General features: G+C 58.9%; 1 protein-coding gene across 2 annotated transcripts in view; it reads left to right on the top strand.

The window, feature by feature from the left end:
• Positions 1-613: 613 nt before the first annotated feature.
• Positions 614-15,055, top strand: part of SLC9A3 (solute carrier family 9 member A3) — a 53,823-nt gene continuing 39,381 nt past the window's right edge. Inside the window, exon 1 of one of the 2 annotated variants that reach the window (XM_054487757.2) lies at positions 614-957. In XM_054487757.2, coding sequence (XP_054343732.1) covers positions 741-957 — 217 coding nt within the window. In that variant the 5' untranslated portion in view covers positions 614-740. The remainder of the gene's footprint in view (positions 958-15,055) is intronic. The other variant, XM_063664610.1, reaches the window with a different exon arrangement.

Below are 15,055 nucleotides of genomic sequence, written 5' to 3'. Positions count from 1 at the left end.
GGAGACCACGGGGGCCCCTGGGCTCCCATCTCAGAGCCTGGGGTGGGGGATGCTGGCCGGCGATGGGAGGGGCGGAGAGACTTACCAGCGCACCACGCAAGGCCTGGGCGCCCCCGAGTTCTGGTAAGTGGCCGGTCTGGCTGTGGAATGCAGGTTCTTGCTGAAGACACAGCGGGGGGCTGTGTGAAGACACACCTGGGGCCCCTGTGCACCCTTGGGCCGCCCTGTGGGGTCTGCGCAGCCCCAGGCCCTGCGTTTATGAAGGAGGGTTGGGGCGAGCGCACCCGCAGCTGCCCGGGCATCCCAGGAGCTGCGCGGAACCGCCTGTCCCGCCGCCCCGCGCTGTGCTCCCCCTGCCTCCCGGCTCCCTGCCCCAGGGAGGCGGCCGCGCAGTCCCGGGCTCGCTCTTGCCGCGACCTCCCGGACCTCCAGGCCGCGGGCTCCGGGGGAGGGTGGGGACCAGGGAGCGCGGGGTGGGCGTGCGCGGGCGGGGCGGGCGTGCAGGGAGCTGCGGCGGTGTCTGCGCTCGCGAGTGCGCGGCGGGGGCGGGCAGGCTCCGCCCCGGGGCGGGAGGGGGCCGCGGGATTAAAGGCCACCCCGGCGGGCGGGGATCGGACTGTCGCCGGTACCGGCACCGGAGCGCGCCGGGTCCTCGCCGGGTCCCAGCCCCGCGCGTCGTCCCAGCCCAGCCGGGACCCCCCGCGACATGCGCGTCCCAGCCCTGCGCTGAGCAGGCGGCAATGTGGGGACTCGGGGCCCGGGGCCCCGGCCGGGGGCTGCTGCTGGCGCTGGCGCTGGCGCTGGGCGGGCTAGCGCGGGCCGGGGGCGTCGAGGTGGAGCCCGGCGGCGCGCACGGCGAGAGCGGGGGCTTCCAGGTGGTCACCTTCCAGTGGGCCCACGTGCAGGATCCCTACGTCATCGCGCTCTGGATCCTCGTGGCCAGCTTGGCCAAGATCGGTAAGTGGCCCCGGGGTCTCCGGATCTGCCCGCGGAGTATGCGGCCGCCTCTGCCGGGTCTGGGGGCTTCGTTGTGGCCGCGCCCATCAGGTCGGGCGCCCATCCGGCGCGGCGGCTCTCGGGTCCAGCAGAGCGAGACTCGGGAGCGACTCTGGCCGCGCCAAGCCGCCCGTGCGGGTCCCGAGGTCTCCCCTCCCCGGCGGGGGCACAGCCTCGGAGCCCCTGGCTCCCGGCTCCCCGGTCCCTGTGGGGTCTCCGCCCCGCCTCCGCTCCGAGCCCCGCAGACTGCAGGCTGCTCGCGCCCAGGGAATCCCCGGAGCCGGGTTTCCTTCGGGGTTCTCAGGCTTTTTAGAGGAACGTCCTTGGAGTGATGGCGTTTTTTCGTGCGTTACAAGGGCAGAAAAGAAAAGCGGTGCCACCCGCATGAAACCCAGCAGAATCCTCCCTACAGGCGCAGCGTTCCCATTGGCGGGCCTCTTTTTTTTTTTTTTTTTTAGAAAATCCCTGTCGGTCAGATTTCTCTTCTCCTTAACTGGCGCCAATGAACCAGTAATGTGGGCACGGCAGGTAGCTCCTGGCAAGGTGACAGGAAGGTCAGCTTCCTGAGGTGCTCGTGGGGATCAAAGTTTCATGTGTTGGTCCACAGGGGAGGGTCTCTCCAGAGGTGGCAGGGAGGTGGTCACTCGTGTGGAGGGGGGTTAGGGGGCCCGAGTGGGGCCAGGAGAAGCAAGATCAGAGCAACAGGCGCCGCGGCAGGTTTCCAGAGCAGCTTTGGACTGGGGCTAGAGAAGGTTTCGATGCTGGGGCCGAGGAGGGGCGCCCAGGCAGGACAGGGGAGGGACAGGCTTCGGGGAGAACAGCTGAGAGGACCTTGGCCTTGGCGGAACGTGGTACGCCCAGCAGGCTCTATTGGAGAAGGCGCCTTTTCCTTCAGTGACGCCTGCCGCCTGCCCTATTTATGCCAGTGTCTCCCCTCCCCTTCAGGCCCCTTGGGTGTTTGCTTTCTGTCTCATAAGCGCTCTTCTGAGCCCTCCCGCCTCCTCCCTTCTCCGCAGCCTCCTCCTCGCCCTGGTGTCTTTCACCTCCCCGCCGGGCTGCCTGCTCTCCAGGCTCACGCTGTCCTCCTTGGGCTTTCCACTGGGGGCTTGCGATGCTGGCCGAGGGGGAGTCTCTGAGGCTGGCTGCCTCCTACCGTTGATTTCCTTGAGCAGGGCCCCTGGGGCATCAGGGAGGTCCAGCCTCAACCTGGGCTCTGCAGCCGCCCAGTCCTAAAGCTCACCCTGCTTTCCTCTGACGGGAGTGCCCCCCGGTGTAAACCGAATAGGTAATTTCTTTTTTTTTTTTTTCTTTTCTTTTCTTTTTTTTTGAGATAGAGTTTTGCTCTTGTTGTCCAGGCTGGAGTGCAATGACGCGATCTCGGCTCACTGCAACCTCCACCTCCTGCCTCAGCCTCCCGAGTAGCTGGGATTACAGGCACATGCCACTACGCCCAGCTAATTTGTATTTTTAGTAGAGACAGGGTTTCTCCATGTTGGTCAGGCTGGTCTTGAACTCCATACCTCAGGTGATCCACCCGCCTCGGCCTCCCAAAGTGCTGGGATGACAGGCGTGAGCCACCGTGCCCGGCTGTGAATATGTAATTTCTGTACAAGCTGGGGCCTCTCCCAGTTTAGCCCGGTGTACAGAGTCAGAATCTGGCATCTGAAGGTCCAATGACGGCCGCCAGGCACCAGCCAGCCCCGCCTGGGAGCCCGCAGATAGGGCACACTGACAGGGCTTTGCCTGGCCTCAGAGTTTGTTATTCACCAGGAAAAGCCTTCAGGTCTCCCAAACACTTGGACTGGTTCTGGGAAGATGTCCTTGAGGGCGGGGAGGCTGCCGGCTCCAGCAGCAACTCCCCGGGGGCAGGGCGGTCCTTTACAAAGGCCCACCCTGAGCGGCTGTCTTTTCCCGGGATTGTCGGCCCCGCCTGGGAAGGCAAGAGCCTCGCCCTGAGCAGCTGTGGGAACTCATTGCCACATCCCTCCTGCGCAGACCCTCTCCAGACCTGCCCTCTACGCTCCCTGTCGTCCCCTCAACCCACTGTCCACTCTGCAGCCCCGGCAGTGACAGCTGAGGTCTGCTCTGGGTCTGCCCTGATTGGCCCCCAGGGTGTCCCACCCTCCATCCTTTTTCTGCCAGCCACACCTCTTGAACGCAGCCCCCAGCCCTCCCTGTGTGCTTCCTTCCCCAACCCCTTCCCTGTGAACTCTGGACTTCTCAGATTCCGCTGGCCCAGACCGTCCTCCTTGTGCAGCCAGCCTCAGGTGCACGACCTGTGTTCCCAGAGGACCCTCAGGTCCAGGCCTTCACAGACGCCGGGGCCTGAGCCTGCACCACAGCAGGAACTTCTCCAATTTCACCCAGCCTCCTCCACATGCCCACAGCCCCCGGACCGGGGTCCGAACCTACTAAGCTGCTTGGCACATTTTGTTTAAAATGGTCAGGGGTTGGCCAGACTCTTTCAGTCTGAAGTTACACAAACAGAAATGTCTCTTCCAGCAGAAAACAGCTGCATTCCTGTTGCTCTCCCAGACATTTGTTGAATTTCTCACATGTCCTGAGTGTTTCTAACTCACAGCCCCAGCCTTCTTCAAGTCATTTGACACCTGGTTGGGGAAATAAGAGTCCGGGGACCCTGAAACCCACAGCAATGTTGATCCCAGGAGGTTTCTACTCCAGGCAGCTTGGGACAGAGGATGGCCAGAGGGCCAGAGCTGCCTCAAGCAAACACTGGGGCTGGGGCCTCAGCAGGTGGCTCAGGAGCCTGGGCAAGGAACAGGTGCTGCTGTCAGCCCACCAGCCTCAGGCTGTGTGTCTGGCTCCAGCAGGGGCTCCCCGCAAGCCCCCTATTTGTGTGCATTGGGGGTTCCCCTGCCTGTTACAGCATCTTTTTAAAATGCAGAAGGGGAGGCAGGGGCTGAGGCCAGGGAGCCGGTCCACAGCACAGACCTCCCAGACTGAGAGGATGAGGAAGTCTTTAGCAGTGGAGGTGGCAGGGCCTAGTGTCTGCCTCAGGCAGGGTAAGGGGGCTTCCTCCTGTGCCCCTTGGGGGCCCCCAGCCTGCAGCCACCCACACCAGGGCCACTCTAGGCCTTAGGTGCCCACCAGAATTCCCGCCTCACCCTGCACTGTCTGTGTAGGGGACCCTGGGCCAGGCTTTCCTTCCTTCCTGGACTTCCTCTGGGGGCTGAGGCTGTGCCTTGCAGAGACTGCCAGGCCTGGCAGCACTGGGCGGGGGCCCTGGGGTGGGATCCAGGCAGCGGCAGGTGTCAGGACTGCCAGCAATGGGCCCCTGGAAGGAGAGGGAGAAGGGGTGTCAGAAGCCAGAGGTGGAGGCCCAGGGAGGGTCCCTGGGGAGGCAAGGGGAGGCAGGGGGAGGCCCAAGCAACTCAGCTACAGGCCTTGGAGGACTTTGGTCCCCACCTAGCGTCGTGGTGAGGAGTGGATGTGGTCAGATCTGGGTTCTCAGACGACCGCCCAGCCGTGGGGCAGAGAATGGCACCGGGGAAGATTCCGGGAGGACAGTGGGGAGCTTCCCTTGGGCATCAGGGCAGTGGACAGCAGGGCCTCCTTGGAGCAGGAGTGGGGATGTCACAGGGACATCAGTGACACAGCAGGGGCCAGACCTCCTGGTCCCATCCTGTTCTCAACCCTTCGGGGGACTCTGCTGCGCTGACCTCGCCTTGCAGCTCTGAGCCGCACATGAGCGACAGGACCCGACCAAAAGGGAACTGGGCGAGTTACAATTTTGAGATGTCGGAAACCGGGGAGGGGCTGGGGCCGGGAGTGGATTCTAGGCCCAGCTGGGTCTATTTGTCCCCAAGCGTCTGGCCGTGGGGACCCCTTGGGTCATGGACGCAAAGGAGGTGTGGGAGCCGACATCCCATGGGGCCCGAACTCCAGAGCTGGGCAGCGCTGCCTCAGGGAGGTGGCACCTTGAGGGGGGAGGACCTGAGCAGCGGCAGTGACTGCCCATGGGGAAACCAGGACAGTGGGGCTGGGTAGGGGCGGGGAGACAGGCTCTCAAAGTGGAGCTTGTGTTGCTGAGGGATGTGAGGGGGAAGGCCCAGGCCGCCCCACATCTTGGTGAACCCTGGCTGGAAGGGCTGGCAGGAGCGAGACGGGTATCTGGAGTCTGCAGTGCCTCGCGCAGCTGTAGGAGGGTCGCGAAGACACTGGGGTACAGGGTCAGGAGTGCAGCCCCCTGCTGTGAGCGGCGCAGCCCCCCCCCAACCCCCCTCTGAGCAGCGTTACCCCCCTGTGGGAGTGTGGGAATGCTTTTCTGCAGGAGCTTCAGCCTTGGGGTTCCAGCACCTTCTCCTTAACTGGACAGGGTCAAGACCCAGATCCCTGAGCGCCAGGTTCCCTGCTCCTGGCCCCAAATCTGAGGCACTGGGTGCTTCCTTACTGTCTGGGTGGGTACAGGTCATCCTCACCTGACACTTGACTCCCGGACCCCCGCTGTCTTACCCAGCGTGTCCCAGGGAGCCTCCACCACTGGGGGTGTGACACTGCCTAGACCACCTGCCTAAGCTGTGGATTTCTCCAAGGTGCAGCCTTCCACCGGGCATTCGGTGTCCAGGCTGTGAGGGCAGCTGTGGGGTCATCTTCACCTCCTGGGGTGGATGGTTTTATTGCATGTGCTCTGGTCCTGGAGGCAGGAACCCCTCAATGCGCATGGTACCTATCCCCTCACCATATCTGCTACCCACTCCGGCTGAACTGCCCTTAGATTCTCCTTGAAGAAGCATAGGAAAGGAGGGTCTGGGGACAAGGATGGCCTAGAAGGCCAGGGTGGTCAGTAAAGTCCCCAGGGGACCCAGTCCTCCCAGGAGAGGACCAGTGAGTGGGCCCCATGGACCCCAGTCCTGGCAGGAGAGGTGTGCTCTGTGGGTTTGGAGTGGACCCCAGTCCTGGCAGGAGAGGTGTGCTCTGTGGGTTTGGAGTCAGGAGCCCTCACGGGAGGCCTGGAAGCAAGGACTCTCCCAGGAGTCTCCACAGGGGAGGGTCTGGCCCTGAAGGGGTGAAGTCTCATTTTCCAGGAGCTGCCCAAGGAGAATCAGCTGTAGGCTGTAAAACAATCCATGGCATTTGGAGCTAAGGTGTCACCCGGGAGAATCCTAAGGAAAGGGGCAAAGGTTGGGAAGTGCTGATAGCATCGGGGGCAGGGAAGGAACCACCAAGGCTCCCTGTGGGTACCTGGCAGCTCCGTCAGAGGCTCAGAGAGAGACAGGGATGGTGAGTCACTCTTGGCCACCAGCCCCCCCAACCCCCTCCCTGCCACCCCGGGAGCTCCCCGCCTCTGGGCGTGTGTGGCGCTCCCTGTGACCACACAGGCTTGTTAAGATGCCTCTCTGGGCCCAAGCTCCAGCACCTCACCAGCCTCATGCCTACTGCAGAAACGGCTGAGCTCTCCCAGCGTGGCCACCCCCACTGCCGGCTTCTTCAGGAATCAGGGGCTGCACTGGGCATGTTTAGAGTTGGGGTTCCCATCCTGCACATCATCTGCCCAGCGTCTGGGCTGAGTCCCACACCCAGGAGTCTCAGTGCATGATGAAGCCGCCAAGGCTCTCCTCACCCACCCTTGAGACAAGAGTCTCAGGATACCAGGTGTCAGGGTGCCAGGTGTTGGGGTGCCAGGTTTCTGGGTACCAGGTGTTGGGGTACCAGGTCTCAGGGTGCCAGGTCTCAGGATGCCAGATCTCCAAGTGCCAGGCCTCAGGGTGCCCGCTCACGAAGTGCCATATCTCAGGGTGCTAGATCTCGGGGTATCAGGTCTCAGGGTGCCAGGTCTTAGGGTACCAGGTCCTGGGATGCCAGACTCCACCCTCCCCCAAATCATGCACTCACCCCAGCTTCATCCCTTCACACTCAGCATCTCTCCTGCCCCAGCTTTCCTGAGCTCAGAGCCTTCCTCCTCTGAGCTCCTGGGGACATCTCCTCCTCCAAGGTGTTTTGGCTCAGCCAGGTTGGTGCCACAAGGGCAGAGATTGTCTGTCTTTTTCCTCCTGTGTCCCCAGTGCCTGTCCCCAGCAGAGTCCTGCAGATCTGAGCATGTGAATGGACACGTGGATGGATGGATGAGTGAATAGATAGATGGATGGATGCGTGGATTGATGGATGGATGAATGGATGAGTAAATGGGTGGAAGAGTGGATGAGTGAATGGATGGATGGAGTGAACGGATGGATGGATGGATGAGTGTATGGATGGATGGATGATGGATGGATGGATGGATGAGTGGATGGATGGATGGATGAGTGAATGGTCAGATGGGTGGATGAGTGGATGGATGGATGGTTTGGATGGATGGATGATTTTGGTGAATGGATGAGTGGATGGATGGGTGGATGAGTGGGTGGATGGATGGATGGGTGACTGGATGGATGGATGGATGGGTGGATGGATGGATGGCTTGGGTGAATGGATGAGTGAATGGATGGATGGGTGGATGGATGGATGGATGGATGGATGGATGGATGGATGGATGGATGGCTTGGGTGAATGGATGACTGAATAGATGGATGGGTGGATGGGTGGATGGATAGATGGATGGATGGATGGATGGATGGATGGATGGATGGATATATGAATGAGTGAATGGATAGATGGATGAGTGGATTGATGGATGGATGAGTGAGTGGATGGATGGATAGGTGGATGGGTGAATGGATGGATGGGTGGATGGATGGATGAGTGGATTGATGGATGGATGAGTGAATGGATAGCTGGATGGATGAGTGGACTGATGGATGGATGAGTGGATGGATGGATGGCTTGGGTGAATGGATGAGTGAATAGATGGATGGGTGGATTGATGGATGGATGGATGGATGGATGGATGGATAGATGGATGAATGAATGGATATATGGATAAGTGAATGGATGGATGGATGGATGAGTGGATTGATGGATGGGTGGGTGAGTGAATTGATGGATGGATGAGTGAATGAATGGATATATGGATGAATGGATAGGTGGATGAGTGAATGGCTGGATGGATGAGTGAGTGAGTGAATGGACAGATGGATGGATGGCTGATGTGTGAATGGTTGGTGGATGGATGAGTGGATTGATGGATGGATGAGTGAGTGGATGGGTGAATGGATGAGTAAATGGAGGGATGGGCGGAAGGATGGGTAGATGTGTGGATGGATGGATGGATGGATGGATGGATGGATGGATGAGTGGATGGATGGATGCACCCACAGGTGGGTGAAGGAGGAATGAACGAATGAGTGGATGGACAAATGGATGGATGAATGCACGCATGGGAGAATGAAGGAGTGGAGGGATAAACATTGGCTTCCCATGTGTAAGCTTCATCCAAAACCATCTGGACACTGGGCCAGGAAGAGGCTGTCTCAGCTCCTCGGCTGAATTATTTCCTTAAATTACTGCAGAGCCTCCAGTGAGCAGCACACCTACTTCTGGATGACAATGGCTTTAGAGGTGCCGCCTGCCAAGGAGTAGCAGACTTAACCTGCAAAGTGGGATCATTGACAAGCAATTGCAGCATCGGCTCAGAGCACTTTGGCAGATCTGGGCTCAGCATGGTGAGCACCATCTGCCCCAGAGCTCTCCCAGGAGTGGGTCATGTGCCCAGAGAGAAACCATGCTCACCCGGCCTAAAACATGCTCCACTGTCAGCTGAAATCTTAGCTATGCCTTAGCTGTATGCCTTCTGGAATAAGACAGACAAACACAGCCCCATCCTGATGTTGCCAGGCCTCGGAAGATGCAGACACACCCTGGGCAGGCCCTGACTTGGTGCTGGGACTGCCCAACCTGGCACCCTCCTGGGACACAGAATGGAACTCGGGCCATAGGCAGCCAATACCCTTAGCATATCAACTACTTTTAGGAGCTTGAATGGTCTCATCTATCTTATCAAGGTAGCCCAAAATGCTGGACTTTGTGGCAGCCAGAGCTCTGGGCAATAGAGGAGCTCTCTCCAGTTTAATATTCATTCAATAAACATTCAGTGCTCATCACGCCCTGTAGGCAGTGGGGATCCCACTTCAAATGAGACCCAAATATCCCATATGGGGCAGCACTCCTGGGAGGACACCAAGGACCAAAGACAGTCAGGAAGCCATCCCTGGGGCAGAGGGGGCAGCCAGCCCTGTGGGTTAGGAGGAAGCATGTTCAGGGAAGCAATAGCCAGAGCGAAGCGCCTGAGGCAAAAAGTGTGGATGAGGGCTGGGGGGAGTGTGTGTGTGTGTGTGTGTGTGTGAGGGGCAGGGGGACTGTGTGTGAGTGTGAGGAGAGGGGGAGTGTGTGTGAGTGTGAGGGACGGGGGAGTGTGTGTGAGTGTGAGGGACGGGGGACTGTGTGTGTGTGTGAGGAGCAGGGGGAGTGTGTGTGTGTGAGGAGCAGGGGGAGTGTGTGTGAGTGTGAGGAGGGGGGAGTGTGTGTGTGTGAGGGGTAGGGGGAGTGTGTGTGAGTGTGAGGAGAGGGGGAGTGTGTGTGAGTGTGAGGGACGGGGGAGTGTGTGTGAGTGTGAGGGACGGGGGAGTGTGTGTGTGTGTGTGTGTGAGGGACGGGGGAGTGTGTGTGAGTGTGAGGGGCAGGGGGAGTGTGTGTGTGAGGAGAGGGGGAGTGTGTGTGAGTGTGAGGGACGGGGGAGTGTGTGTGTGAGGGGCAGGGGGACTGTGTGTGTGTGAGGAGAGGGGGAGTGTGTGTGAGTGTGAGGGGCAGGGGGAGTGTGTGTGTGAGGAGAGGGGGAGTGTGTGTGAGTGTGAGGGACGGGGGAGTGTGTGTGTGAGGGGCAGGGGGACTGTGTGTGTGTGAGGAGAGGGGGTGTGTGTGTGAGGAGAGGGGGAGTGTGTGTGTGTGTGAGGGACGGGGGAGTGTGTGTGTGAGTGTGAGGGACGGGGGAGTGTGTGTGTGTGTGTGTGAGGGACGGGGGAGTGTGTGTGAGTGTGAGGGGCAGGGGGAGTGTGTGTGTGAGGAGAGGGGGAGTGTGTGTGTGTGAGGAGAGGGGGAGTGTGTGTGAGTGTGAGGGACGGGGGAGTGTGTGTGTGTGAGGAGAGGGGGAGTGTGTGTGTGTGTGAGGAGAGGGGGAGTGTGTGTGTGTGTGAGGAGAGGGGGAGTGTGTGTGTGTGAGGAGAGGGGGAGTGTGTGTGTGTGTGAGTGGCAGGGGTTGTGCATGGGTTTGTGAGTGGCAGGCGGTAATGTGTGGGTGTTTCAGGAGCAGCGGAGTGTGTGTGTCTGGGGAGCAGGAGAACCTGTCGAGGATAAAGCAGGAGGTGGTCCTTGCACTCTGGCCGTGTGATGACTATGTTCAGAGCTGGGGTGAGCTCTGGGTCGCTCCCTCACGTTGGCGAGTGCCTTTACCAGCCTGAGCTCTGGGCTCCCTGCTCTGTCCGATTGCCAGCCTTCCCTTGGGGCTGGCTGTGTGTCAAGTCCATTTCCAAAGTGTCGTGTTGTCAGTCTAGGAAGAATTGAGATGGAGCCTGGGGCCGTGTCCAGGTGGAGTCAGGAGAGCAGCCAGGGTGCCCAAGGGGTTCCCGGGTGTGCACCGTCCACAGGGGCCTGAAAGGAAGGCGGGAGGGGTGGGCAGAGCAGGAGGGGCTGTGGTAGCCGCCCGTGGGCACAGGGAATTCCACAAATGGGGAGGGGCACATCCTGGGAATGGGCCTGGCCGTTTGTGCTGCTGTGCTGGGGGTGGTCAGGGCTGTGACAGACTCCAGGCTGATGGCATGGACTCTGGGGTGGGGGGCCGAGAAATCTCCCCGTGTCTCCCCACGGAAGGCTCTGCCTTAGGGAAAGACCAGGTGACCTGTGCCAAGTTCCTGGCCCCTGGAGGGCGGCCTTTGAGTGTGTCCCCGAGGGCTTTGTGCTGGGCCATCCCAGCTGGGACCCCCTATCTGGCTCTGGGAGCCAGCCCTGGGCAGGCACAGAGCCAGGGTCCCCTTCTGGACTGTGCAGGGCTAGGGCAGAGGGAAGGACCGGGGGCCAGGGGCACCCTGGCAGCTTCCTCCTTTCTGGTGGATCAGGGAACCTGCAGGTTCACCGCCTGCTGAGCTGTCATGCCAAAGTCCAAGGGTTTGAGTTCTCTGTTGGGAAAGGGTTTCTCGTAAGCCTGAATGGGAAAGTTGAAAACACCTGTTTTTAAGAGCTTTGGGGGTGACACAGTGTGGAAGAACAGCAGCTTCTGGGGGCTCCGTCCTCAGATTCAGCCCCAGATGTTTGGTGCAGAGGACAGGGGGCTGACCGGACGGTGAAGACAAATTCCGCTTAGAACCCGGCCCTCACAGGGCCCTCAGCGGGCCGTACCACTCCTTCCCCACCTGCCGGCTGTGGGACCCACTGGGCAGGGCTGCCCGAGGGGCCATAGTGAGCAAAGCCCCCAACAGGCAAGACCCGATGGGCCTCGGGGGGCAGGGTGGGCCCCAGGAAGGGGGAGCCAGCGGCCTCTGGTCTTGGGTGACTCTGCGGAGGTGAGGAGGGAGGGCACAGGCCGGGGGCTGGGCCTCAGAGCCCCCTGAGGGACAGAGCCCCTGGAGAGACAGCCCTGGCGGCACAGAGTCCAGGAGACCGCAGGTCAGGGAGGAAGAGGGAGTGTGTGAAACGTCTCGGAACCGGGACTGCCTGAGCACGCCTCCCCAAGGGCTCGCCCATGTGATTGCCACTTCCAGGTTTCTGTCTTTAATCCTGGTTTTCTCAAGATCTGAAGGTTCATTTTAGGATTAGTTAGAGCCAACTGTGATTAGGGAAGTAATCTCTTCCCAGAAAGCAGGGTGCCCTCCCGAGCCGGGGTTGGGGCCTTGCCAGGCGCCATCATCTCTGCTTCTCTGGATTTTGCCCACCGCCCACACCCAGCACACAGCGGGGGAATCTCTTCAGGCGGAACTGGCTCGGGTTGGCTGAGCGCTGCTCCCAGGAGAAGCTCCAGTGGCTGTGCGTGGCCCGCCTGCCCTCAGAAGGAGAGGAGCCCTGGGGCGCAGCCCTGTCGCCAGAGGTGCTGACAAATGGGAGAGCTGTGTTCAACCTAAATCCGTAACACAAGGGCTGGCCGTGGGAAATTAAAGCTTCCTGAGAAGGAACTGTCAGGAACTAGTTTCTCCTCCTTACTGTGTACCGTCACTGTGGGGAGAAGGCGAGGGTGGCCCGGGGCTGCTCTCTGCCCACCAGAGCTGTTCCTGGGCCCCTGAGGAGTATGTGTGTCCCATGGAGGCGGCATGTGTGTGCTGTGAAGTCAGACGTGGCCATCTCAGCGTCCACTGTGTCTCAGGGACCCCGTGGCCAGGACCCACCCAACTGCCCATGGGGCTGACACGTTCTCTGCCGCGCACACCTCAGTGGCACAGACCCTGGGTATCACTCGTGCACCTGGCGCTCTCCTCCCGCCCAACTCTGCATCCTCAGAGGGGCCACGTGCTTTTAGGGGGCACTTGAGCTCTGTTAGAGCAGGGGGTGGGGCCTCCCGTGTGTGAAGGCCCATCTAGCACCTGCATCCCGGCACAGCAGCTGTGCCGTTTGCCAGCCTTCCTCCCGGCCTTTCTCCTTCCCAAAAAGCATCAACAAAATGAAGCTCCCAGATACTGCCCGTGGTAAATGTTGCCAATCCAAAACCCCAAAGGGGATGCCACATCCCGGCTGTAACCAGTGCCACTATTATGTTCCAAAAGCACCCCTGGCTTTGTGGTCTGCTGGAGTCTGCAGCAGCTGGCATCTCAGTGGTCCCAGCCCACACCACGCAGCTCACAGTAGGTGCACGCCCCCCTCCCTCACCCTCCTGGTGCCCAGGTTCCTAAGTCTCAATATCGCTGCAGGAGGCAATTCTCCAGCCCCAGTTTCTGCTGTCTCGGGTTTTGCTGCAGTGGAAACCTCTGTAACCGCCTTTCCCCCTCTTATCTTCCAGTGAAAAGTGGGACTGGTATTTGCTCTGATCTTGGTGACGCCGGACAGTAGTGTCGGTACCGTGGACTCAGAATTCATAGGTGGGTCAGGATGAGACTGGCTGCTGGGCCTCTGCACGCCCGGCCCTTCCTCCAGGGGTGCCGCAGCCTGGGCTCCCCCGGGACTCAGCCTGCCCACCGTGCACATTCTCTGCCTGGAATGCTGTCCTGGTCCCCTCAGCCTGGCCTTCTCCAGCCCACCCCAAAAGGAGTGCCCCCCCCCCCCACAGCTTCGGGGATGCCCTTTCTTAGAAAATGAATAGACTTAAATTTCTTAGTAAAGTTGTAGATTTACAGAACATTGAGCTGATAGTGTAAAGTTCCCTCCAGCCACACCCCAGCCGTTCCATCCCCCACTCCCCCCTATTCACAGGTGGCATTGGTGTGATACATTTGTCATAGTTTAGCCACTCTTGATGCATTATTATTAACTGAGGTCCACGGTTTACGTTAGGGCTCGTTGTTGATACATTATTATTAATTGAGGTCCACCGTTTACGTTAGGGCTCGTTGTTGATACATTATTATTAATTAAGGTCCACGGTTTACGTTATGGCTCGTTGTTGATACATTATTATTAATTGAGGTCCACGGTTTACCTTAGGGCTCATTCTTGGTGTTGCACTTCTGTGGGTTTGGACACGGGTACAATGACATGGATCCAGCATTACAGTCTCATCCAGAGGAGCTTCACTGCCCTAAAAATCCTCTGTGCTCTGCCTGTTCATCCCTCTCTGCCCCTAACCCATGGCAACCACTGATCTTTCTACTGCCTCCGTAGTTGTGCCTTTTCCAGAATGTTGTGTAGTTAGAAACCTATAGCGTGCAGCCTTCTCAAAGCAGCTTCTTTCACTTATGCATTGCATCTGTGTTTCCCCCCTATCTATTTATGGCTTGACAGCTCATTTCTTTTTAGCACTGAATGATATTCCACTGTCTGGATCCATCCATCTACTGAAGGACATCTCAGTTGCTTCCAGGTGATTTTGGTGATTATGAATAAAGCTGCTGTAAACCTCCATGTGCAGGCCTTTGTGTGGACGGAGGATTTCCACTCCTGTGGGCCTGACCGTTGAGTTGTCTGGTCATGGCCTGCTTAGGTTTGTGCCTCCAGCAGTGCTGGGTGCGCACTCCTGTGGCCCCACATCCTCACCAGCCTTCGGTGCCATCCGTGTCCTGGGTTTCGGCCACGCTAACGGGTGCATGGTGGTGTCTCCGTGTGTTTTAATTTGCAGCTCCGCCATGACATGGGCTGTCGTGCATATTTCAGGGGCTTAGTTGCCATCTGCCTGTCTTTGGTGTGGGGTCTGCCCAGATGTTTGGCTCATTTCTCACTGGGTTGTTTATTTTTCCTATTGAGTTTTTAGAGTCCTTTGTATGTCTTGAATGATAAACTCTTATAGGAGATATGTGTTTTGCAAATGTCTTCTTTTGCAGAGAAAAAGTTTTTAATTTTAATAAAGTCCAACTTATCAATTTTTTCTTTTATAGCTCATGCTTTTAGTGTTGATCTAAAGATTCATCATCAAACCCAAGGTTATGTAGCTTCTCTTCCATGCTATCTTCTAGAAATTCTATAGTTCTGTGTTTTACATTTAGGTCTTTTGTCCACTTAAATGCCAGCCTTGCCATCCGAGAACAGTCAGACACTCTTGCCCCTGCCCAGCAAGGCCAATGGGACCAAAGTGCTCTCCTTGTGGCTCACAGTTTTGCTGGTGTGTGTTGGATATTTTGGGATCTCACATGTGGATGGGCAGGTATCTGAGCCCTTATTATGAGGCTGGAGGGAGTCGTGATGGGAGGTTACAAGAATGCAGGGTGGAACCCGCAGAGACAGGAAGAAGGGCTGTGGCCAGGAGAGACACAGGAAGACCTCGTGGGGCAGCAGGTGTCCAGGCACAGCTACGAGACAGTGGGAACCACAGGAGGTCTCGGAGCACAGCAGTGCCCAGAGAAAGCTGCGTGTGCTGCTGGTGCATCTTCCCGTCCACCCCTGCACCCAGCAGCCCTGGCCTTTCCCACAGCTCCTCCACCTCCATTTCCCTTGCCTTCCCCCCTGCAGGATTCCCCAGGCAGCTGACCCCATCAACTCACAGGAGATGGCATCCATGGCCGCCTGCCTGGGCCTTTCCGGGCTGAGTCTGTTCCAG

This window comes from Pongo pygmaeus, chromosome 4 (genome assembly GCF_028885625.2).
Source record: "Pongo pygmaeus isolate AG05252 chromosome 4, NHGRI_mPonPyg2-v2.0_pri, whole genome shotgun sequence".
NCBI lineage: Eukaryota > Metazoa > Chordata > Mammalia > Primates > Hominidae > Pongo > Pongo pygmaeus.
The sequence above is the reverse complement of the archived record's forward strand: the minus strand, read 5'-3'. Positions and strand labels throughout refer to the sequence as shown.